Genomic DNA, 24,555 nt, shown 5'->3' with positions numbered 1-24,555 from the left:
TCACAGTTCCCTTGATGTTCCAGGAACTTTCTTACACTAAAGATGATTCCCCATTCTCTTGTATCAGGGACCAGACAGACCAACGTAAATCTTGGGTTTTATGGGGGTTTTCTATTCCCACTTTTAACTTTTGCAGACATGTCTTCTGCTTTCTTGCCATACTCCTCTGTTCACTCCCTTCCTTCACTTGCTCAGAGAAGGTATAACACCTATATCAAGATACAGTCTTTTAGGAAAGATGGTAACCTGAGAGGTTCTGTACCACCCAGGCACCCCAAGGTACAGAGGTACAGAATACCACACAGAAAACACTCAGATTGTCTCAGCAAGGGAAGAATGCTTTAGCCAGGAAAGCAGCAGCCAGCATTTTTGAGGCGTCTAGACATAAGTAGCTTAGAAATTAAAATGTTGGTGACATCTGCAAATAAAAAATAGAGTTCTCAGAAAGCAACAATTTGTGCTGGTTTATGTACAGATAAGTGTCTAAGTCTGGATTGTCACATCATTGTACTTGCCTGGTTCCAGCTCTGCTATATGTAAGGAGATTAATTTAGAGTGGCGGGTGTTAGCAACATGTGTTTTGGTCCCATAAATCTGTGGGACCCCAATTCATTTTTACCACTTATACCTGGGTTACTTGACCTCTCAGTTGTTGCCTTTCACAAAATCATGACTGACTCTAACTTTGAAAAGAATAGTAAGCAACAATGAACAATATGACATTTTTTAAAAAATTATTTACCTTAGAGAGAGAGAGAGCATGAGCAGGAGGGGCAGAGGGAGAGAAAATCTGAAGTAGACTTCGCGCCGAGCGTGGAGCCCAATGCAGGGCTCGATCCCACAACCCTGAGACTATGACCTTAGCCGAAACCAAAAGTAGATGCCTAACAAACTGCGCCACCCAGGCACCCCAATATGACAACTTGTAAGCGGTCTGATAGTTCGCTAGCAAGACCAGATTTCTTGTAGAACTTTCCTCTGAGGCAGGGGAGACTTCCTCTTTTCTATAGAGACCTTTTGCATCTGGAGACAGTAGAGTTTGAGCCCCTAGCTACTCAGTGGTTGGGCTTGAAGGATAACACACAAGTGTTCCTGAGGCAAACACTTCTGTCAGTCTTAACTCTACTGGCCACTGTACCTCCTTAGGCCTCGGTTGTCTGACTTCCAGGGCTAGAGAATTGAACTGGTAGTTCTTAGCTCCCTTCCAGGTTTATGATTCTCAAGTTCAGAATCAGTAGTTCCACTGTTTGATATTTTGTCAGGGAGGGTGTTAGTGTAGAAAACTAAGTTACAGGCTTTGTGTTAATACAGGGTTCACTAAAAATCTTAACTACTTATTTCCGTCAGAGCTAGGGAGCTGCCTGTGGGCCATTGCAGGATTTTCAGAGCCACAACTAAGAAAGAGAGCAGCTCCTGAGTTGCTTTTGTTTTCTTTTTAACCTTTGAAAGCTAAAGGTAAAAATTACATAAAGAAATCTAGCTACCCCAAGGCATATGGCATGCATTCATTCAATAAATATTTGGGGAGCACCTACTATGTGCCAGGCATAACATGCTCTTGAAAGTACTAGAAAATACTAGAAAGTAATTTATGATTTTCTTGCTTTGAGAGGCTTAAGTACCTGGGGTTCCCTCCTACCTTAATGCTTCTGTCATGAGGGAATGAAAGGAGGAAGTTCCTTTGGCAATATAAAACCAAATGATTCTTGGGAAGATGACTGGACTATCATACTGTTCAGCAGTGGAATTTTGAGTGTGGGTCATGTATATACAGGTTCCCTTGGTGGAGTGGAGCTAAACTCTTGTTTTTATTATGGCATTTTGTTTAAGATTCGTCTTGGAAGAGCAGCAACATCTTATTTACTTTTTGGCCTAAGACAACAAATAGCCTTTCCTTCCTTTTTTTTTTTTTTTTTTTAAGATTTTATTTATTTATTTATTAGAGAAAACACCAGAGAGCGCAAGGCATTAGGGGGAAGACGGGGGCGGTGGAGGAGGCAAAGGGACAAGCAGACTTGTGCTGAGCGTGGAGCGCACTCCAGGGCTCAATCCCATGGACCCCAGCCGAAATCAAGAGTTGGCCACCATCAGACCGAGTCACCCAGGCACCCCTAGCCTTTCCTTCTTATGAGAACAAAATCAGACATTGCCTGACAAAGGAGTTCATTACAAGTTAGGGAAGAGAAGGCCCGTAGCAACCTTGTGATCATGACCACTTCCACTCAGCATTGCACAGAGCCTAGGGCCGTGGTGGCTTTGCTTCAGGCCCAACATGCCAAGCAACTGGGGCAGATGGAGACTTCAGGAAGAAAACTAGGAGATTCAAGCTGCAAGCTGACTTGAAATACCAAGGAAGAAAGGATTTTGCAGTTAATCTGTGGGAAATAATCATAGGACAAATACTTCAAGAGCAACTTTAGTTTTCCCTGGTACTAAATGCTAGAGGGACTCTACAGAGTGAAAAAGTGGCCAGATACCTGCTGAAAAGTAAATGACTAGACAAGAAATACCCACCGTGTGCTCCCTCTGACCACATGCATTTTATGTTTTATCAACAGATACTGTGGCAAAAGGCATTTCATTTTATTCTAGTTTTTTCTAGTTTTTCAAAAATCCAAACTCAGAAGTTCTTTCATGTCTTCATACCTCCTAAGCAGATGTGGTTGCACAGCCTGCTAATTGGGGCTGGGGGGCTCCGGCCCAGATCTGGCCAGCACAGAGAACCATTTCAGCTTGATCCATCACCTCCAAAAGGCTCCAATTACCATGCCAGTTACTACCTCAGACCTCATGGCCTATGCATCCTGACACCTAGCTGTTAAAAACCTCAAGTTCAGATTCTTGTCTGCTTCGACCAAACTAAGCATCTCTGTGTAATTTCCTGCCCACTGCAAAACCATCCTCAGAAAGGAATTAATCTGAGTCACTGCCAACCACAACTGAATTCATTCAGTTCCATCTCTTGTAACCATATCCTTTCTCCATATCCGTCCATACATTGTCTTCTTTCACCTCACCCCCCTGTGACTGCGAAAAGAGCTCTTTACCTTGAAATAAAGCTATTTTCTCTCCTTTAAGACTAATTTTGTGAATTTCTGTTCACTCTCCCTATGCCTTTACTTGGCTATGAAGAGATATGGTAGGTATTCTGAAATCATGACCTGTGTTGAGCCATAAATGTTCTGGGGCAATTTCCCTGAACCAGTTGGCACATCCCTCAGCTGTACTTCTTCTTTTTTTTACCCCCCTCAGCTGTACTTCTGTTCCTCCATCCAGCCTAGCTACATTCCTTATTATTCTTCACACCATTAGCTCTGTTCTCTGACAGAGAACCATCCTAACGTTGAAAGCAGGAAGAGAACTCGATTGGCTTCCCTTACAGCTGGCCTCTTACAACAATATTTTGGATGGGTGTGAGGTTGTAGAACATCATCTCTGAAATACCTCGTTTCTTTCTCAGCTTCCCCTGTCTGCCTGTCCCCTGACCAGTGGTTGAAGCTGAAGCATTCTCTTCTTGCCTTGTGTTCACACACTTCTAGTGTGTGTTGCTTCGAGCATTCAGATTGAGTTGCTTTTGCATTTGTGATTCTTGGCTCATGTCCCTCTAGAAATCATATTACTACTCTGAGTTCAGGGAGGGCTGGAATAGCTACTAAAAACAGAATACATTATAATAACATTCAGCAGACAAAGCCAGCAAATTCCTGCCAGAGACCACCTTAGTATCCTTTACTTGGCCCATATTCCACTTTTTGAGAACTTTAAACCAAGTGAGATGCCACCGTATACAGTTTATGTGCCCTGCTCTAAGGTCTGCATCATCACACTGTCTTGATTTTGAGATGCTTCACATTTTATCTTAAAAAGCTCTTTGGAAAGTTATCAGTGTTTTCCCTCCAGAATTAACATGTTCCTTCGCTTTATACTCCAGTCACTTCTCGATCGCCAGCTTTGGACAAGGTATTTTGCTAGGCAGCACTGGTATGTAAAAAAGAACCCGTCGAGGAATTTGAAGAAGAGTTGGGGAATTAAACAGATCGCCAACTCTTGAAACACGAGACCAAATTAATACTTTAGCAATATTTACCTCTGAACAGAGAAGGCGTCACAGAGAGAAGAGCCCATTGTGCTCAGTCATGAAGGATAAGTAACATAGGGAAGAGAGGTGTGTAGGAGGGAAGATTGTCTGCATTCTAGGACAAGGGAAATACAACAGAATAAAAGCAAAGATGAGGGCATATACCGGGAGGCTAGATGCATATGGCAAGGCTGTCCCAGGAGATGAAATTGGGAAAGTAGGATGAAGTCAGATTGGACTCTCTTTTGTAAGTAGGAAATCATTTAAGACATTGGAAGAGAAGGAGGGAACCTAATCCAACCTGTTTTTAGAAAGAGTGCTCTTACAAACCAAGGTTGATGTACTTGTGAAGCTATTACAATAAGCGAAAGATACTAGAATAAGAGAGCTTATGTTACGGCTGTGACCAGGAGATCAGCAGGGAAGAAACTAAACCAAAAGAAACATAGCCTGGAAAGGGTGTTAACAGGAATTTCCCAGAAGAAGAAATGGCCAATAAATATATTCATAAATGTTTGGCCTCAATTTTTGGCTTCACTACAAATGAAAAGAATTACAAAGAACTGCAAATGAAAATAGCCCTGTCATATCAGCAAGGTTGGGGTGTGTGTGTGTGTGTGTGTGTGTTGCCCCAGTATATTGAGTAGGTGGGGTAATGAGCACCCTTATTCATTGCCTAGAGTCTGAAAATTAGTACAGCTCTTCTGGAATAGTTTGGTAACATGTCAGAAGCTTAAAGAGGTATATACCCTTTGACCCAGGAATTTTAAGAAAATGATCATAAATATGCAAAGATTTATGTACTAGCAAGCAACATTGTTACTGTTTGTAGTAATGAAAAATTGAAAACAAACTAAATTTCTAATAATGGAATTATTTAAATTATAATACATCCATAAAATGGATTACAATATGACCCATTTAAAAACTGTGTTTTAGGGCGCCTGGGTGGCTCAGTTGGTTAAGCGACTGCCTTCGGCTCAGGTCATGATCCTGGAGTCCCGGGATTGAGTCCCATGTCGGGCTCCCTGCTCAGCAGGGAGTCTGCTTCTCCCTCTGATCCTCTTCCCTCTCGTGCTCTCTATCTCTCATTCTCTCTCTCTCAAATAAATAAAATCTTTTAAAAAATAAATAAATAAATAAAATAAAACCTTTGTTTTAGAAGAATATTTAATCACATGAAAAACTATTTGTAGTAATTAAGTGAAAACAACAGTTTATTAAACAGTATGAACAGTATGAGTTGACGTGTAAGTGGAACATTCACAAAGAAGTGTTTATTAAGCATTTGAAAAATGTGGGTCAAACTCCGGAGAGAGAAGGGAGTTAGAGATGTAATTATATTGACATACCTTGATAATCCTTAAGTTTAGGTCACGTATGGGTTATTTTACTATTTCCTTTTGAATGTGTGTGAAACTTTCTATGCTAAAAGTTATTCAGACCACACAAAACCCACAAAAACCCATCTCAAAAAAAATAAATTGGCAAAAAAAGTAGATTAAACGTGTTAATGCACTAAGGGACTTAGAATAATACCTGACCCATAATAAATGTCCCATAAGTTACTTGTTGTTTTTATTATAAAGCTAAAGATAGACAGTGTTACCCCAGCAGAGGACAAAAGAGGAAGAATGGAAGAATGCCCCCCCCTTGAGCCCAGGAGACCCCTGCATGTGTGGGAGGAAGCAGAAGGAAGAACAGCAGTAGGACAGAGAAGAAAGAACAGGGAGAGGAGAACAAGAAAGTCAAGAAGAGAGATTTTAGAAGGAGGTGTTATCAGAACAAACAGCCCAGAGGAGCTCAAGCAGGTTGAAGACACTTAAAGCCATTGAATTATGCTGTTAGGGAATCCTTGAGGTTCAGTTCTGGTTTTTGTGTTCCTTTATAACATGCATGCAAAAAAATACACAGGTGATAAGATGCAGTTCAATGAGTTTTTACACACTCATGTAATGAACATCTGGGACAAGAAGCAGAAAGTTCCCAGCACCTCGGAAGCCTCTTGTCATGCCACTACTCCACCCTCCATGGGTAACCTGACTTCTAACACTGGAGATCAGTTTTACCTGTTTTTTAACTGTTTATACCTGGAATCATACAGTGTGAACTCTTTTGCATCTTGCTTCTTTCATTCAACATCATGTTTATGAAATGTGTCTATTATGATATACATAGGTATAGTTCATTCGTTCTCATTGCTGTATGTCACTCCATTGTATGAATGAATATACCACAATTTATCACCTAGTTGTTGACGGACATTTGAGTTATTCCCAGGTTTGGACTATTTTTCTGGCTTCCATTGGTTTATATGCCTGTTCTTGTGCCAGTTAACAAGCTATGTTCATAACTATAGCTTTATAGTAATACTTTTCTTCATGATTGTTCTTCACGTTCTTATAACTTTGTTCTTTGAGATTGCCTTGGCTATTCTTGGCTCTTTACATTTCTACTTATGCCTTGAATTAGCTTGTCATTTTACACGCACGTGTGCACGCACCTGCCAGAGTTTTTATTTGGCCTGTATTGAATCTGTAGATTAGTTTGGGCAGAATTAACACTTTATGCTATTGAGTCTGATGATCCATGGTCATCTTGCATTCCTCCATTTAAGATATCTTTTATTTCTCTAAATGTTTTATAATTTTCAGTGGAGAGGTCTTGGCTTAGTAACCTTTTGAGAGAGCAGTTCCAGTGAATAGCAGAAAGTAAATTCTTTGGTGCTAAGGAGGGAAATGGGAAACAGAGGTAGCAAATGTAAACCATTCCTTTGAGATGTTTGATGGTGAAAGAAAGAGGAAAATTGGTGTTAGCTTGTGAGATTCGAAAGGTCGTTTCGGGATGAGAGTGCCCTTGGAAGCCATGGTGAAACACCCAGGGAGAGGAGAGGTTGGAAGCAGAGAGTTAATTAAAGGGTCAGGGACCTGTGGCTCAAGTTAGCCTGGAGAAGAAATTAGGAGCAAGGAGTGTTGTGAGGTTATTGTGAGGTAGTTTTGTTTCACGTCTGCATTACCTTAGTCACAATTTCCTCAGACTCACTGGTTACTTACACAGTGAACAGTACTGAGGCATACGAGTGCTGTGCCCTTTGTCACTAATGGCACAGAACCCGCATGCAGGATGTTTGGAGCAGCAAAACTTGCTGCCCTCACGGTCATCCCTAATCCACATGTTCAAATCCCTATTTCTTTAAGCAAAGCATATTACTTTCTATTTTCTCTACTGTGCATACCTATTCATCTATTATTCTGATAATCCCTTCTTCCAGAGTATCTTAGTTAAATGAAGGCTTAGTAGATAGGGGCTTTTCCACTAAATCTTGAGGTGCCCGAGAGACTTGAGGAAGATTGTGTAGTAGAGATTTTATATATGGAGGAAACGAGGGTGCTGAGATAAGGGATTTAATGCTTAAGTTCTAGAAAAAGCTTAGTTTAGTGGAAATATTTTACTGTGCAAGTGTTTTTACATTTGTTGTTGTTTGCTTTAGATACAGAGCTTTCAATACATACACAGAGAATTGCATCTTCCTTATCTAGAGAGGGCATTGTGCAAACTTACGTGCTATATGTAATTATGGTGTTTTTAAGAAAGTAAACCAAGAGGACAGTATTTTTCACTGTAGTACTTATAGTGGTGGAATTAGCCTGCCAATATTAGAAGGGAGAGAAGAGGAAGTGGAAGATCTTGTTGGATTACTCAGTCTTATATACTAAGTTTGGATATGTAGCTTTAACAAGGAAGGGAAAGAAGGAGAGAAAAGGATTTAATTTATTGCACTAGGATATAATAAGCATTTTCATTGAGTCCCAAATATTACATGTTTGTACTTTTGGGGAGGTTCTTTTCTGATGTTAAGTCTAAAATGGCCTTTCTTTGAGGAGGAGGTGAGAGTTGAGTAGGCAGGCATGGGGGCAGAGCATGGGCAGTGGGCAGGGGGTAGAGGGAACAGGAATGTCTTGAGTGAGATCTGGTAAATTACACTTCAGAAGCTAGAACACACTTTTCCCAATTTAACCATAGGACCCGCTACATACTGATACCATACAAAAACTTCCCTTTTTTAACATGTGACGCACATGCTAAAAAAATATTTTAAAATAACGAGGTACTAATACATTTCAAGATTTGTTTTCACACCTGTGCTGTATAGCACATCTGTCTATGTTTTTAGTTTGATTACTTCACATTGCCTTTCTTTCCTAAGTGCTTTTTTTCTTTCACACATTCCTGTACTCCTTTGACTTCAGAATGACTAAAGCTTTGCGTTTCAAAGTCAAAATAAAAATCCTCATTTTAAATGTAATTCCAGTCTCACAAGAAAAGTTGAGGTTTTTGTTTTTTTTTTAAGATTTTATTTATTTATTTGAAAGAGAGAGAGAGACAGTGAGAGAGGGAACACAAGCGGGGGGAGAGGGAGAGGGAGGATCAGGCTTCCTATGGAGCAGGGAGCCCGATGCGGGGCTCGATCCCAGGACCCTGGGATCATGACCTGAGCTGAAGGCAGACGCTTAGTGACTGAGCCACCCAGGTGCCCCTGAGATTTTTTTTCAAGACAGGAAATGTTAGCATATAATGGATCAAGTGCCAATGAACTCTCTCCCTGCTCAGCCATGCCCACATCTAATATTGCTTGCAGATAAAACGCAAACCACTCATAATCCCTGGAGAACAGAGAAAGCCCCACCAGATGGAAAGCAACTCCAGCTAATGAAGGAACACTTCCTTCTCTAAACTTTGTGGTTGTTCTGATCCCTTCTCTTTTTAAACACCTTCTCCCAGGCAAATCATTCATTAGCCCTTGGAAAAAGCATAGTCTTACAGTCCGCCTCTGGTTTTTTCCCCCTAATCTTTTTCTATCACTTCTAGTTGCCCTTCTTCCTCCAGTGCTAAATCACCCCTCCCGCTTCTCTTGTACACCCTCCTGACATTTGTAGGTCATAATCATGTTCCCTCCCCTTAGTGTTCAGTTAGTTCAGGTCTGCCACTTAGTTCTTCTAATCCTGCCTCATAAAATGATCCTTTCAGCTTCTTAGTCATGCCTGCCATTTTCCTTTGAACTTACTTCAGTTTGCCTCCATTTTTTGGGTAACAAGGTGCCTGAAAGGGAACGCAGTGCCCTAGGTGTGGTTTCCCTGAAACCACTGAACAGAACAAGGATCCTCTGAAGGATAGTGCCCAAGCCTAGCCAGTCCAAAGGCCTTTTGTCACCCTCAGAGACTGGTACTGCTTCTGTCAAGACCCAAGATCCTGTATTCCTCAACTTCAGCGAACAGCCAAGTGCATGTCCTCCTCCGTGCCTTGTGAGCTCATACTATTTCAAATACATGCTATTTGAAATACTATTTTCAAATACATGCAGCTTTGAATATTTATATATTTTTATCCATATTCCTTATCATATCAGTGCTGCTTGTGGTATGAAATCAAACAATACAGAAGTATATAGAGTAAACAAAATGAATTAAAGACCTGAATGTGGGAGGGGCACCTGGGTGGCTCAGTCCGTTAAGCGTCTGCCTTCAGCTCAGGTCATGATCCCAGGGTCCTGGGATGGAGCCCTGCATTGGGCTCACTGCTCTCAGTGGGGAGTCTGCTTTTTCCTCTTCCTCTGCCCCCCGCAACCCGGCTCGTACTCTCTCTCACTCTCTCAAATAAATAAATAAAATCTTTTAAAAACTAAATAAATTAAGAGCTGAATGTGAGACCTGAAACCATAAAAATCCTAGGAGAAAACATAGGCAATAATGTCTTTTGCCATTTACCTTGGCCACATTTTTCTAGATCTGTCTCCTCGGGCAGGGGAAACAAAAACAAAAATGAACTATTGGGATTACACTACAATAAAAAGTTTGCACAGTGAAGGAAACCATCAGGAAAACAAAAAGGTAACCTACTGAATGGGAGAAAATATTTGCAAGCAATACATGCAGTAAGAAGTTAATATCCAAAATATATAAAGAACTTAAACCACTCAACAGCAAAAAAAACCCTCCAAATAATACAATTAAAAATGGGCAGAGGGGGGCGCCTGGGTGGCTCAGTCGTTAAGCATCTGCCTTCGGCTTAGGTCATGATCACAGGGTCCTGGGATTGAGCCCCACATCGGGCTCCCTGCTCAGTGGGAAGCCTGCTTCTCCCCCTGCCTGCCGCTCCCCCTGCTTGTGTTCCCTCTCTTGCTGTGTCTCTCTCTGTCAAATAAATAAAATCTTTAAAAAAATAATAAAAATGGGCAGAGGACTTGAACGGGTATTTTTCCAAAGAAGACATACAGATGGCCATCAGACACATAAAAAGATGCTCAACATCACTGATCATTAGAGAAATGCAAATCAAAACTCTGATGACATGAGATATCACCTCACACCTGTCAGAATGGCTAGAATAAAAAAGATAAGAGGTAACAGTGGTGGTGAGGATGTGGGGAAAGGGAACCCTTGTGCACTCTTGGCAGGAATGTAAATCCATGCAGCCACTGTGGAAAACAATACCGGAAGTTCCTCAAAACATTAAAGATAGACTAATGCATGGTCCAGCAATTTCACTACTGGCCATTTACCCAAAGAAAATGAAAATAATACTAATTAGAAAAGATACATATACTCCTATCTTTATTGCAGCATTATTTACACTAGCCAAATTATGGAAGCCAACCCAGGTGCCTATCAGTAGAGGAATGGATAAAGAAGATGTTATATGTGAGAGAGACAGACAGACAGACAGGTGTATCTATACACATACGTATATATTGTAGAATATTACTCAGCCATAAAAAAGGAATGAGATCTTGCCATTTGCAACAATATGGATGGACCTAGAAGGTATTATGCAAAGTGAAGTAAGTCAGACAGAGAAAGACAAGTACCATATGATTTCACTTACATGTGTAATCTAAAAAAACAAAACAAATGAATAAACAAAAAGCAGAAACAGACCCATAAATACAGACCATGAGCTGGTGGTTGCCAGAGGGGAACGGGGTAAGCGGCTGGGCAAAATGGATGAAGGGAAGCGGGAAATACAGGCTTCCAGTTATGGAATGAGTAAGTCGTGAAGATAAAAGGTACAGCATAGAGAATATAGTTAATGGTATTGTAATAGTGTTGTATGGTGACAGATGGGAGCTACACTTGTGGTGAGCATGGTATAACATATAGGTTTGTTAAATCACTATATTGTACACCTGAAACTAATGTAATATTGTGTGTCAACTATACTTCAGTTTAAAAAAAAACAAGGGCACCTGGGTGGCTCAGTCGGTTAAACATCTGCCTCCGGCTCAGGTCATGATCCCGGGGTCCTGGGATTGAGCCCTGCATTGGGCTCCCTGCTCGGCAGGAAGCCTGCTTCTCCCTCTCCCCCTGCCTGCTGCTCCCCCTGCTTGTATTCTCTCTCTGTCTCCCCCAAATAATAAGTAAAATCTTTAAAAAAAATTTAAAAAGAACAGTAAAATTGAAAGCCCTTTCATCCGTTCAAACTAGCCATTCTTTAATAGTTTTGGATTTCTCTTTATATATACTTTGGATGGATGGATGGATGGATGGATGGATGGATGGATGGATGGATGGATCTCCGAACATATCAATCTCTCTCACTTCTTGTTCGACCCTGAGGTTGTTAGTAAATTTTTGTTCTTACAGATTGTCTTGATAAACTTGTGTATACATTCTTGAATTTCTTACTGGTATTTTTATAGAATATACTCTTAAAAGTGGAATTATTTGGTCAGAGGATATTTGTGTTTAAATTTGGTTGATGAGGGGTGCCTGGGTGGCTCAGTCATTAAGCATCTGCCTTCAGCTCAGGTCGTGATCCTAGGGTCCTGGGATCGAGCCCTGCATCAGGTTCTCTGCTCAGCAGGGAGCCTGCTTCTCCCTCTCACACTCCCCTTGCTTGTGTTCCCTCTCTCGCTGTGTCTCTGTCACATAAATAAATAAAATCTTTATAAATAAATAAATAAATAAATAAATAAATTTGGTTGATGAGACCAAATTGCTCACTGTATTCCCACATAGTATAAGAGTACCCACTTCCCCAACAGTGATTTTGTAGCAGTCTTTTGGAAACTTTTGGCAATGTGATAGGGGGAACAAAACCCTATCTTGTTTAATCTGTATTCCTTTAATTACAAATGAAATTGAGCAATTACAATTACAAATTGAAATTTTTATGTGCTTATTAGCCATTTGTATTTCTTCAGTGAATTCTTTATTCGTATCCTCTGCCCATTTCTCTGTTATTAGGCTTGTAGTACCACTTTCATAATACGTTGATACCAATACTTGTCCTTTTGTCTTTTTTCCCTTTAGTTTATGTCAGGGTATATTCACTCTGCCCTCTTTGTTGACAGTTGTTATCATAAATGGATGTTGAATTTTGTCAAATGCTTTTCCTACATCTGTTGAGATGATCATATGATTTTTATTATTCATTTTGTTACTGTGGTGTATCATATTTATTGATTTACAGATGTTGAAGCATCCTTGCATCATTGGAATAAATCCCACTTGATCATGGCATATGATCCTTTTAATGAAGTATTAAATTCAGTTTGCTAATATTTCATTCGGATCTTTGCATCTATGTTAATCAGGGATATTGACCTGATTATTTTCTTTCTTTGTGTTGTCCTTTCCTAGTTTTGGTATCAGAGCAATGCTAGGCTTATAAAATGAGTCTGGGAGTATCCCTCCTCTTCTGTTTTTTGGAAGAGTTTGAGAAGGATTGGTATTAATTCTTCTTTAAATGTTCAGTAGAATTCACCAGTGATGAAGTTATCTGGTCTTGGACTTCTGTTTGTTGGAAGGTTGATTAATGATTAATGATTCAGTTCCCTGGCTAAGAATCCATTCAGACTTTTTGTTTCTTCATGATGCAGTTTTGGTAGGTTGTGTGTGTCTAGGAATTTATCCATTTCTACTAGGTTGTCCAATTTGTTGGCATAGAGTTTTTCATAGTAGTCTTTTTTGATTCTTTGTATTTCTCTGGTATAAGTTGTAACAGCTCTTCTTTCACTTCTGATTTTATGTATTTGCATTCTTTTGCTTTTTTTCTTGGTAAGTCTAGCTAAAGGTTTGTCTATTTTGTTTATCTTTTCAAAAAACCAGCTCTTAGTTTCATTGATCTTTTCTGTTGTCTTTTTAGTCTCTCATTCATTTCCACTCTCATCTTTGTTATTTTGTTCCTTCTACTAACTTTGGGCTTTTGTTCCTAGTTCCTTGAGGTATAAAGTTAGGTTGAGCTCTTTCTTGCTTCTTACTGTAGGCATCTATCACTATGAGCTGCCGTTAGGGGTGCCTGGGTGGCTCAGTTGTTTAAGCATCCGACTCTTGGCTTTGGCTCAGGTCATGATCTCAGGGTTGTGGAATCAAGCCCTGTGTTGGGCTCCATGCTCAGTGGGGAGTATGCTTGAGATTCTCTCTCTCCCTCTACCCCTCTTTCCCCTCTCTCTCAAATAAATAAATGAATCTTTCTTAAAAATGCTTTTACTGTATCCCATAGATTTGGTATATTGTATTTACATTTTTATTTGTCCCAAGGCATTTTTTGATCTCTCTTTTGATTTTTTTCTTGACCCATTGATTTTTCAGTCACATGTTGTTTAATCTCCAAATATTTGTGAATTTTTCTGTTCTTTTTATAACTGCTTTCTAGTTTTATACCATTGTGGTTGGAAAACATGCTTGATGTGATTTCAATCTTAAATTTATTAAGATTCATTTTAAGGCCTTACATATGATCTGTCCTGGAGAATGTTTTTTGTGTGTGCATGAGAAGAACATGTACTTGCAGTATAATTTTTAAATCTAGACCTTCAGGTAATTTTAAATTTATGTTTATATATGGTATGAGCAGGAATCCAACCACAACTAGGCCCAGTTGACCTAATACAATTCATTGATTTCAAATGCCTCCTGATCATATTCTAAATCCAGTGATCTAATTTTATCAGCACAATACTCTTCTAATTATTAGTGTCTTTTTGCAGTATGTTTTATAATCTGGTAAGCTAGTCCACACATCATTTTTCTTCCTTTCAAATATTTTCTTGGCTCCTGTTATATATATGGATAAATTTAGAATTAATCATCAAGCTCTGAAAGAGCCTTTGGGATTTGGTTTGGAAACGTATTTGTGGTATATTTTTAGGTGAAAACAAAATCAGTTCACAAATACCCTATATACTGTCATTGCCATTTTGTTTCTAAAATTACATGTATATATAATAAAACAACATCTCAAAGAATATACAAAAAAATATGTAACAGTGGTTATCTCCTGATGCTAATATTATAGTTGATTTTTTTTCCTGGTTTTTGTTTTCCAAATTTTCTACAACGTGTGTGTAATACTTTTTAAATTAGTAAAAAAAGATACTAAAAAAATACTAAACTAAAATGTATCCATTAGTAACTTCATGATTATCTACTTAACAAACAGAAGCCAAATGGGAATAAAAAATGTTCCGCAGGAAATAAATATGTGAGTTGTAGAGAGTGAAGTGCAGACACCTGGCTCAGAATATAAACCAAAGATGTCTGGAATGTTCCTGGGAAGGACTGAGATGGGGAAACGGAGGCAGTACAACTGTACAGCCTCCTCTCTTACTTTGTGTGGTTGACTTCAGTTCCGTTCAAGAGACGTGAGCCTCCTCACCTAGCAATCTTTCCGGGCTATATTCTCTGCAGCTGGATTTAAAAGGCACAGTTTCTTTGGTTTCCCCATTTCAGAGATTCACTTTCATACGACACAGCCAGGCCTTGAAATGCGTCAAGACTTAGTGTAGTCTAAATCTGGTCCTTGCATGTCCTGAGGTTTTAGTCAACATTTAACAGAAAGAAGATTGCAAAATCTGTTCCCAACGCTTTGATATATTTGAAGCAGCAGCATGCTCATTCTTGGCTCACAGCATGTAGATTCTGTCAGCGGTGTGATTAAAACTTGGTTCTGTTTGCTTTTTAATCGACATGGTCTGTCAAGGTAATCTTACCAATTTAGCAATAATTATAACAACATCTAACATTTATCAAACATTTTCTGTGTGTCAAGCATTGTACTGCACTTGATATGAATATCTCATTAGATCCTTAAAACAGCCCTATAAATGTATTGTTCCATTTTATAAATGAGAAAACTGAGGCTCAGAGAGATCCAGGTCATACAGACTAGTAAGTGCCACAGGTGACATTGAAACCCAGGCAGCCTAACTCCAGAACCTGCATCCTTAATACACTTGGAACTCAGTTTTTAATCCCTCTGCTTCCCTAAAAACCTGCTCTGCCTCCTGCACTTTCAGTCTTATTTGCCTAATGTCCGCAGCTAGAGCTGTCAAAATGATCCTCCACCTCTCTCCTTGAACTTCACCTCCTACCAGTCAGTCCTACCTTGAGGAAGTCTCACACCCATCTGTCGCCCTCCCTGTCCCCTGGCCCTGCCCCATGGCCCCGGGCTTGACACAGTAACCTCGCTTGGCTGATTCTTCCTTTCACTCAGTCTAACTTGTTTTTATCTTCACAGTTCTCTTCCGAGAGCATGAAGCTGATCATGTCACTGCACTGTTTAAGAGCTCTTAGAGTTCCTTTTTTGTTTGTTTGTTTTTTAACCAGATTAAATCTGAACTGCTTAGCTCTCCATCCACAGTCTGGCCCCCGTCTGCCTCTTCAGCTTCATTTCCTGTCATTCTCTACACAGTCCCTTTACCTTACGCTCCCACCGCACTGAAAGGTTCCATCTTCCCGAGGTCTGTGCCAAGCCCCTTCATAGCTCTGCGCATCTGCATTTCTTTCTTCTGCTTGAAAGCCTCTTCTTTGATCTCCCCACAAACTCTTCTGCAGCTCTCAGGATCCACATCACATACCGCCTGCAGTAACATCTGCCCAGACCCCTCCAGGATGCAGCTGTCATTCTTGGGTCTTCCCCTGTAGCACGTGTTCAGGCCTCGCTTGTGGTAACTAATTATCTGTGCATGTGTTTTTCTCTTCCATTAACCTTCATGGATCTCGGGGCAAGGACCAAATGCATTCATCTTTCAGCACCGAGCACACAGGAGGCCCTCGATAAATGCTGGCTTAATGCTTGAAGGAATGTCCAAGAGAGCGTTTGAAACAATAGGAAGTTAGAATTATACTTACTCCTAAACAGAGGACTATCTTATGTGTTTCTCAGAGTAATCTCTTTTAACTAAATTAGCAGGCCTAAATTAGCAGGTAGTCTAACATACTGAATAAAAGTGGTTTATAGCAGGGCGCCTGGGTGGCTCAGTTGGTTAAGCGACTGCCTTCGGCTCAGGTCATGATCCTGGAGTCCTGGGATCGAGTCCCACATCGGGTTCCCTGCTCAGCGGGGAGTCTGCTTCTCCCTCTGACCCTCTTCCCTCTCGTGCTCTCTGTCTCTCATTCTCTCTCTCGCAAATAAATAAATAAAATCTTTAAAAAAAAGTGGTTTATAGCAAACGGGGAAAGGTCTATTAGATATAAGTTTCCCTAGGACAGAGGACCATTATGCAAGATTAAGATCCATCTGAGATCATGGGTGTGCCCCTCTCCCCTGCTGGGCATGGGTGTAATATTGTGACACAGTGGAGAGAACATTCTCCCTGGCGTGAGAGCACTGGTGCTGGCTTACCCCCTTTGGGACTTGGACTAGTCACCTCTTCACAAGCAAACACTCGATGTTAACTTGGACCCCTTCCTGACTGGGAACTTTGATGCAGGAAGACTTCCCATAGAAAGTGCCTCTCCTTTTTTTGGTCATTTCTTTTTTCATTCCAGCTTTATTAAGGTTTAATTGACAAATAAAACTGACATAAGTGTACAACATGATGGTTTGGTACACATTGTGAAGATCCCCATAGTCGAGGTAATACATCTGTCCTCTCACATAGCTCTTTTTTTTTCCCTTTTGAGAACATTTCAATTTTACTCTCTTAGCATATTTATTTTTTTAGGTGGGGAGAGGGGCAGAGGGAGAGAGAGAATCCCAAACAGGCTCCATGGTCAGCAGCACAGAGCCCGATGCAGGACTCGATCCCACGACCCTGAGATCATGACCTGAGCTGAAACCAAGAGTCAGACGCTCAACCAACTGAGCCACCCAGGCTCTCTTAGCATATTTAATTATACAGTACAATGTTATCAACTGTAGTCATCATATTGTACATTAGATCTTCAGACGTTATTTATGTTATAACTGAAAGCTTGTACCCCTTTACCAACCTGTTCCCATTTCCCCCACTCCCCCAGCCCTTGGTAGCTACTATTCTACTTTGTGTTTCTGTGAGTGTGTCTTTTCCCTCCCACCCCCCATTCCACTTAGAAGTGATACCATGCAGTATTTGTCTTTCTGGTTTACTTCACTTAGCATAATGCCCTCCAGGTTCAGCCATGTTGTTGGAAATGCCATTTCCTTACTCATGAGCAATAACAGTTAACCCAGTGCGAACAGCATCATTTTATCTTATCTGAAGTCCATCTTTCCTTTCCCTTTCAGCTTCAGGATGAGTTAGAAAAAGGTGAACGGGACAATGCAGAGCTACAGGAGTTTGCCAATGCCATTCTCCAGCAGATAGCAGATCACTGTCCCGACATCCTGGAGCAAGTGGTCAATGCATTGGAAGAGTCGTCCTGACCCTGCTTTGTGGGAGCGGCCAGCCCAGCAGCCTGCTGGAGTAAATCCAGGAGTCAAGAAAGAAGAACTGTAAGGAACGGGCACCCAGAAACTTCCTGGCACCCAACAAACACTACAAACTCTATCCTATCTTGGTTGGTCCTTTGAGTGTGATTCCAGCACCCTTTCTACAGCTGGACATCTTGACTCTGCCTTTCAACTTTGGATATTGTCTCTACACTAATTTTCCTGATGTCCAGGGTGGGTAAGTGGCCAGGTTTCCATGAAGAACTGCCATCCAGTCATCAGCAGTGGAGAACTGTGGAAGCTGGTGGTTCTGCCCTTACAGAGGGACATGGAGTGGAGAGCCCTTTTTCCTTCTGCCCTTGACATGAGAACTAAACCTGGAATCTCCTTGGAGTTCAGCATATTGAAAGAAACTTCCCAGTGGACTAGAGAGCTGAGTGTTCTAATATCACAACAGGTGCTTTCTCCTAAAAGGGTAAAAAAAAAAAATCTTAAGGGGGGAAAAGAGAGAACAGGGACAAAAGAAATTGACTCTTCTTTTTACTGTCCCTTTTGCTTACTTTCATGTGTAATGTTTTATGCAGGGGAGCTGCAAGCAGGCCTCATGATGGCTTGGTGAACACTAATACCCCAAGTTTGGAGTCTTTACCCAGCCCTCTCTGTCTCACTCATCCTTGTTCTTCTCAACCAGTTAACAAGAGGATGGTGTGGACAGTTCTCCCCCGGGTCCCTCTTGCTTAAGACCTTTGACCTTATACTTAGGTTGTCAGATCATACATCTGGATCTGAAGGAGAAGAAGGGTTTGACGTGAGGCCGTGCTGTCACCGCCTAGAGCTCTGCTTCTGTAGAAGTTCCCTGGGGCCAGGCTGGTTTCTCCTACACATCTCCTTCATTGGCATTCTAGGCCCCTGAGCCCCAAAAGAATGATTCTGCCTTCCCACCGTCCATGTTCCACCCACCTCCCTCCCTTTTAGCTTTACTCTTGATGTGCACTCCCAGAACCATAGCCTCGAGCATTGTCTGAAACCTCCTTCTGGCACAAATGAATGTCTCTCATCCCACACACATTCCTTCCTCCATCCTTTCATTCAGAGAATATTTATCAAATGCCTACTGTGTGCAAGTCACTGTTGGGTACCCATCCTTGACAAAAGTCTCTTTTCAGTGAGGGAGAAATGTGAAGGACTCTCTGAGACATAACCTGGTTGAGTCAAAGCAGTCAAAGGCATACCCTTCCCCTCCCCACTCCTTCTCTTAGTAGAAGTTTTCTTTTCCAGATGAATCTTTCACAAATGAGCCTTTCTCATTTCTCCTTATAATGGAATTGATGAGGGGGGCTTATCCCCCTTGAGGGGGGCTCAGTCAGTTACTTGCCTGCAGGATCTTATTTGGTGGTTCAGGATTTTTGTGGTGGTTGTTACCCTGCAAGGGTGTAGTGTTTAGGGGGGCTACAGCCGCGGATGGTGTTTTCTTAACACATCCATGCACATCACGTGGAACTTGGCCAGCTCCGTGTGTCGCAGATCAGAAAATGGACCCTAAAGTTGCAAATCCAGTTGAAGGTATTGGCATTTTGAACGGCATTCTTCCCAAGCTTAGACAGTGGCAGTCATGAATAATCAGGCACCAAGAAAGAGACCACTTCACCCAAATCTAGCCCTTTGACCACCTCTCCGGCCAGACGCCCACCAGACACTCACGTCTTCTGATAAGAGTTGCTGGGCTAAATGTTTTTGTCTTGCATTTTCCTCTTTCCCCCTCCCCAGTTACTCACCCAGAGAATCTGATGCTGCCTGGAAAGTCACCACGGCTGTCAGTCTGGTATCTTCCCACCGGCAACTCTTGACTGTCCCATTAACTTACAGGGTCATATCTGCAGCTGCCCGGATTCCCTGCTATTGTAAAACAGCCTCTCCTGTGAGAAGCTGTAGAATGTTTTGTGTCGAAGGTTTAAATGGGTTCTGCTCATAAACTTCTTACTGAGATGCTTCCTGATAGCCTGGCCGGCCAGAAGTGGGCGAGCTGGGAGCTGGAGGGGTTACACAGTTAGTCATGGTGGTTTGTGGTCAGTCACCTCAATTCCATGTATTTCTTGCACTGCCTGTTAGTGATGTAGAAAGCCCCCCGTATCTTAGGCCTGGAGTATTAGAATCTCACTTTATCTACCATAACCAGAGACCTGAGGGATGAGGACACCCTTACAGGACCCGCGCAGAGCAGGCAGGAGCAGAGGCCGTGCCCAGACGGGTGGCCTGGCCCTGGCTGCTACCCTCTAGCAGGTGGGGGGGGAGGGGGGCAGCAAGCAGGTCTCCCCGGGTCCTGCTCATTCTGTCTCTGCTCTCAAATATGGTACCTGCTATGCTCGCCCCCCTGGGTGTGTGACTCTCACTGCACCTCCTTTCTTCCCCTTTTCATTTCAACCCCTCCTGTTGGTTCCCCTGGAAGTCCTCTGGACAGGTGCTTCTGAGAAGAAAAATTTCTGGGCAAACATCATCTGTCCGGTCTCTGTGAATCTCCTTGATTCCTCTTGGGTAGTCATCCTAGCACCTCAAATGGTTCTGAGGACTCTTTGGTTCTAGATGAAAGTAGGTTTTGGCTAAACTTTAATAGCAAACATGACCTGACTTTATATTACAAGGGCAAAATTAATACAACGTCTAGCACTTAGAGTATCTTATTGAGTTGGGATCATTCATCGAGCCAACTTTTACTAAATGCGCAATTCCCATCACACAAAGACTTACCACTGCATGACCCTCTTCTGGTGTTCATTTTCACAAGGTGACTCAGCTGCTGGGGAAGGTCTATAGCCTTGAAAACTCACTGCAGTTGCCTATTAGATTCACCAAATTCATCCATTCCATTGGCAGGTCTAGTTTCCCCTTAGCACCTAAAGATCTGTACCCCAAATCAAGGTCATCATAAAAGGGGACAGGAAGAAGAAGAGTGTGTGGAATCTAATGTGGGGCTCATGACTGATGAAACACAATGTGATTTTTCTCATCTTCTCATATACCTCTATCCCAGGTACTCATTGAGTTCTTGGTGAAGTATCTGAATTGAGATTTACAAGGACTTGGATACCATTTGAAATGGAAAAGATTTTAAATGGGCTTTAATATGTTAAGAAATATGAACGGGAATCCCCAAATCCATCTCAGCTCTAACCTTTAACCTGGTACCTTATAGTCTAATGAAGAGCTAAATGCTTCTCTCTCTTCCTCACACTTGATCTTTAGAAATGCTAGTAAAGCAGATGGGACCCAAGACTGCCTTCAGGGTCCATAGTGGCAGTGTGACTTGGCACCTTTTGTCAATAAAAGTCTGCTTGGTTTTCCACGAGGAGTTCGTTGGCTAACCCACTCCTCAGAGAGAAGAGGAGGAGGAAGTCATCACAAAGTTTTAGTCAACTGGTGAGCTAATCCCTCCCCTATGACGTTCAGGATTGGCATTTGGATTTGCTGCTAGAGAGTCCTGCTGATCCCAGAACCATCCTGCCCACCCCTTTGACCCCAGTCGTGAGGCACAGACCCACTGGCTGCCCTCGGGGGGTTCTGAGGAAAGAGCAAATCAAGGAATATGGTGCCACATAGAATGTGACCCTCCCACGGCCGTTCCTGAGTCACAGTGGGCCCTGTGGCCGTAATGTCAGTAACTTCCATGTCTGCCTCCCCAGCCTCACCTGCCACCCGCAAGAGTCCAGAGCTGTGGAAAAGCAGACGAGGGCGGAGTAGACGCAGCAGAGCCTGCTGCTCTTTGCCAAGCCTGCAAGGCCAACCCATCCATCACTGCCAGTCCCTGGGCCTCTCAGGACAGCGACTTGAACTGGTCAAAGAAATGTTTTAAAAAGAATCTGGAGTTTTCCCCACGTGGACTAAGGGAATGTTTGGGCAAGAAAAAACACACACGCATTACAGGGACATCCTTCTGAACAAAATGGCTGTCTTTACTTACTCTTTGTAAGCAAAAACTGTTTCCAAACTTTTTAGTGTCAAAACTGTAACCAAGTGTCTCTTGATTTTCTCCAATGTGTTTGGCGAGTGCTGTGACCCTCTTGTAGGTATTTCTCCTCCTGACTCTTTTGGGGGAAAGGTGGTTTTAGGGATTGATTTGGGGGGAGCGGGTTTTTGTCCCATCCCACGTCCTCTTTTGTTTCTCTGCTTGTCGATATTGTCTGTGTGGTTCAGAGCATTGGGGCAGTTACATTGTGGCCATTGTTGAGATTATTAAGATATTAAAAAGTAGTTTGTAGAACTGAAAAGTTAAAGAGCTGTGTTTTAAGAAATGCAAAACGATATCATGTTAATAAAGGAATTCAAGCTACGGGGCAGCCGAACTCCTCCCCCACCTCCCCCAAGTTGGCCAAGGTGGCAGCTGGGCTAGCCCCTTGGGAAGCACCAGTGGCCACCCTCCAGGTAGTGAAAGAGACAACTGCTGAGTCAAAGGAATTGGAATCCGGGGCTCAGAGGGTCCCCACTTGTGCCAGAGATCTCCTCTACATCCTCAGGACCTCTGGGTAGAGGTTTCAAAGTTTGTGACCCCATAACCACCCTCAAACCCACCTTGGTCCCAGCTCAGTGTGCCTAATACTGTGTGGTAACCCGGGCTTGGCTCTGAAGCCTCACAGCCGGCGGCAGCCCTGTGCGGGCCGCAGACCCTCTCTCCTGCCCACTTGGTGCTATATCATCCAGTGACCCATCCAGCACGGCCAAGCGCCGGCCAGCCTGGAGCCCGCAATCCAGGCCAATGAATTGTACTCAGATCTCGGTTCCTTCTGGCTTCAGGCCCCAGGTTCTTTCCCTTTAAGCTTATTAGCGCCTACATCTCCCAGGCCCAGGCTGTCTCTCTAGGCCCCAGAGATGCCATGGTCAGGAAAGGACGGGATCCCTTGCTGAAGCCAGAGAAATTCCCCCCTGGGCCCCGCACAAGCGCTCCGGGCCCAGCCTTTGTTTGCACGCCACACCAGTATTGCATTCATGCCCTGACGCAGCCAGACCTACCCGAGGGCCACCCCCCCACCCCCCCCCGTTCTGGCCGGGCTGCCCACGCGGGCCTAGCCCACTGGCCTGGGACCCTGCCAAGCACCTCGGGCTGTCCAGGATGGAGACCCGACGTCTCCCCGGGATCTGCTCCCCTCTGCCCCAGAAGACAAGTGCTGCGCTCTAGTGAGAGGAGCTGAGGGGCCCTGGGCGCCGACTCCTTCTAGCTTGAGTTCCTTGTGCTGACAGTAGCAGCCGCTATGATGGTGTCTGTGATGCAAATGCACCCGCTGCCTTCAACCGCGTGCGTGCGTGCGTGTGCGTGCGTGCGTGTGTGTGTGTGTGTGTGTGTGTGTGTGTGTGACGGCCGGAGTCGTGTTACTGACAGGATAATGACATTACAAAGAAATTGTGTTAGAGTCAACTTTGCCTTGATAATTATTGTAAACACTTTGTCCATTTTTTTCTTTTTTATTCACAAACTAAATCCATCAGGAAATTATAAAGTTATTTAAAAATCGTGTGCTGTGTCTTTCTTTGAGTCTCAACTAGTCTGATAAGCCAAGTGAGATGAGTCCTCAAATGCCAGAAAAGCAGGGAGAAGCCAGCGGCCTCCAAGAGATTAACGCCGTGTAGGTGAGCCAGGAACCCACTGTGCCCGGGGTTAAGGCGGGGACGGGGAAGCCAAGGCTGGGCTCAGCTGTGATGGGCCTGGTGGGGTGATGTTCTCGGAGAGAGGAGTTGGCCTCCTTTAAGTCCGCACCTGAACGCTGGACTGGCAGCCCCCTTAATTGCTTTTTGAAGTCAGTTTCCACCTCCCTTTCTCCTTCCTTAGGCCCTAGGCCCCGAGCCAGTTTCCCCATTTCTCATTGAGCTGCGTTTCTGGAGCTGGTGCTCAGGTTAGGGAGCAGCCAGGGCATGGCAGAGGGGGTTTCACTCAGGCCTGGGACTCAGGCTTCTTTTCGGTGTATCCGATGTATTAGCTCAGGGATGTGGGAGCTGCAGCAGCCAACAGAAAGTGCAAATACCAAGAATAAAGGAACCAAAGAACCTGTGCTTGAATATTCCCCAGTTTTGGTATTTGTCTTTGGCCCTATTATGCTCAGTAAGAAATTATTCGGGGGGGGGGGGCTACTTCTTGTATGAGAATTAGTTTTCTGCTTAGCTCCATTTCCCCATCTACCCCCAGAGGGGATCACCCTGCTTGCTGCGCTCTGCCCTCACCGCCCCCCCCATGGAAATTCCTGCCTGCTGTGCACTGGCACTTGGGAATTGGACGGGAGAGTCAGACATCACCCCTCCTGGCAGGTTCTCCCTGCACCTGGGCTCTGGCCCTGCCCACCTCCAGCTGGAACAGCTGCTGAGAAGTCCCACCAGGTGGAGGAATACCTGGGAGACTGCGCTATTTACAGGACTGGGAACCTGATGTTGCTCGTCATGTCATCATGAAGCAGGAGCAATTTCCCTTGCAGAACATGTATCATACTGCAAAATATAAGATCACAACCACAAGCAGATGTGTCCACAGAAAGCTGTCAGTTTACACTGGTCAGCTCTTTCCAGGGTTTTCCATTCATCTTCTTTCACTATTTGTTTATTCACTCTGTGGTCTACCAGCACTCCATTGCAGACAAATGGACGCAGAGACCACAAGGTTCAAGGAAAATATGAAAGAACTTGCAATTGAGAATTCCATCCATTAACTTGGTTTTCTCTCTGAATTAGAAAAAGACTGCTATTATTTGATTTTTTGAGGTGGAATATCTCAGGCTGGCTCAAAGATGATTAAGAACTAGCCAGTCTTGGGGCACTAGGTGGCTCAGTCGGTTAAGCGCCCAACTCTGGATTGCTCAGGTCGTGATCTC

At 43.0% G+C, this 24,555-nt stretch overlaps 1 protein-coding gene across 3 annotated transcripts in view; it reads left to right on the top strand.

The window, feature by feature from the left end:
- Positions 1-23,208, top strand: part of ERC1 (ELKS/RAB6-interacting/CAST family member 1) — a 563,373-nt gene extending 540,165 nt beyond the window's left edge. For all 3 annotated transcript variants that reach the window (XM_088025858.1, XM_088025859.1, XM_028121160.2), the window contains one exon: positions 17,567-23,208. In XM_088025858.1, the coding sequence (XP_087881984.1) occupies positions 17,567-17,704 (138 nt within the window). In that variant the 3' untranslated portion in view covers positions 17,705-23,208. The remainder of the gene's footprint in view (positions 1-17,566) is intronic.
- The last annotated feature ends 1,347 nt before the right edge of the window (positions 23,209-24,555 follow it).

Source organism: Eumetopias jubatus, unplaced genomic scaffold (assembly GCF_037043125.1).
Source record: "Eumetopias jubatus isolate StellerSeaLion01/CBP00866 unplaced genomic scaffold, mEumJub1_p1.0 scaffold_8, whole genome shotgun sequence".
Classification (NCBI taxonomy): Eukaryota; Metazoa; Chordata; class Mammalia; order Carnivora; family Otariidae; genus Eumetopias; species Eumetopias jubatus.
Note: the sequence above shows the minus strand (reverse complement) of the source record. Positions and strands in the feature narration are given on the sequence as shown.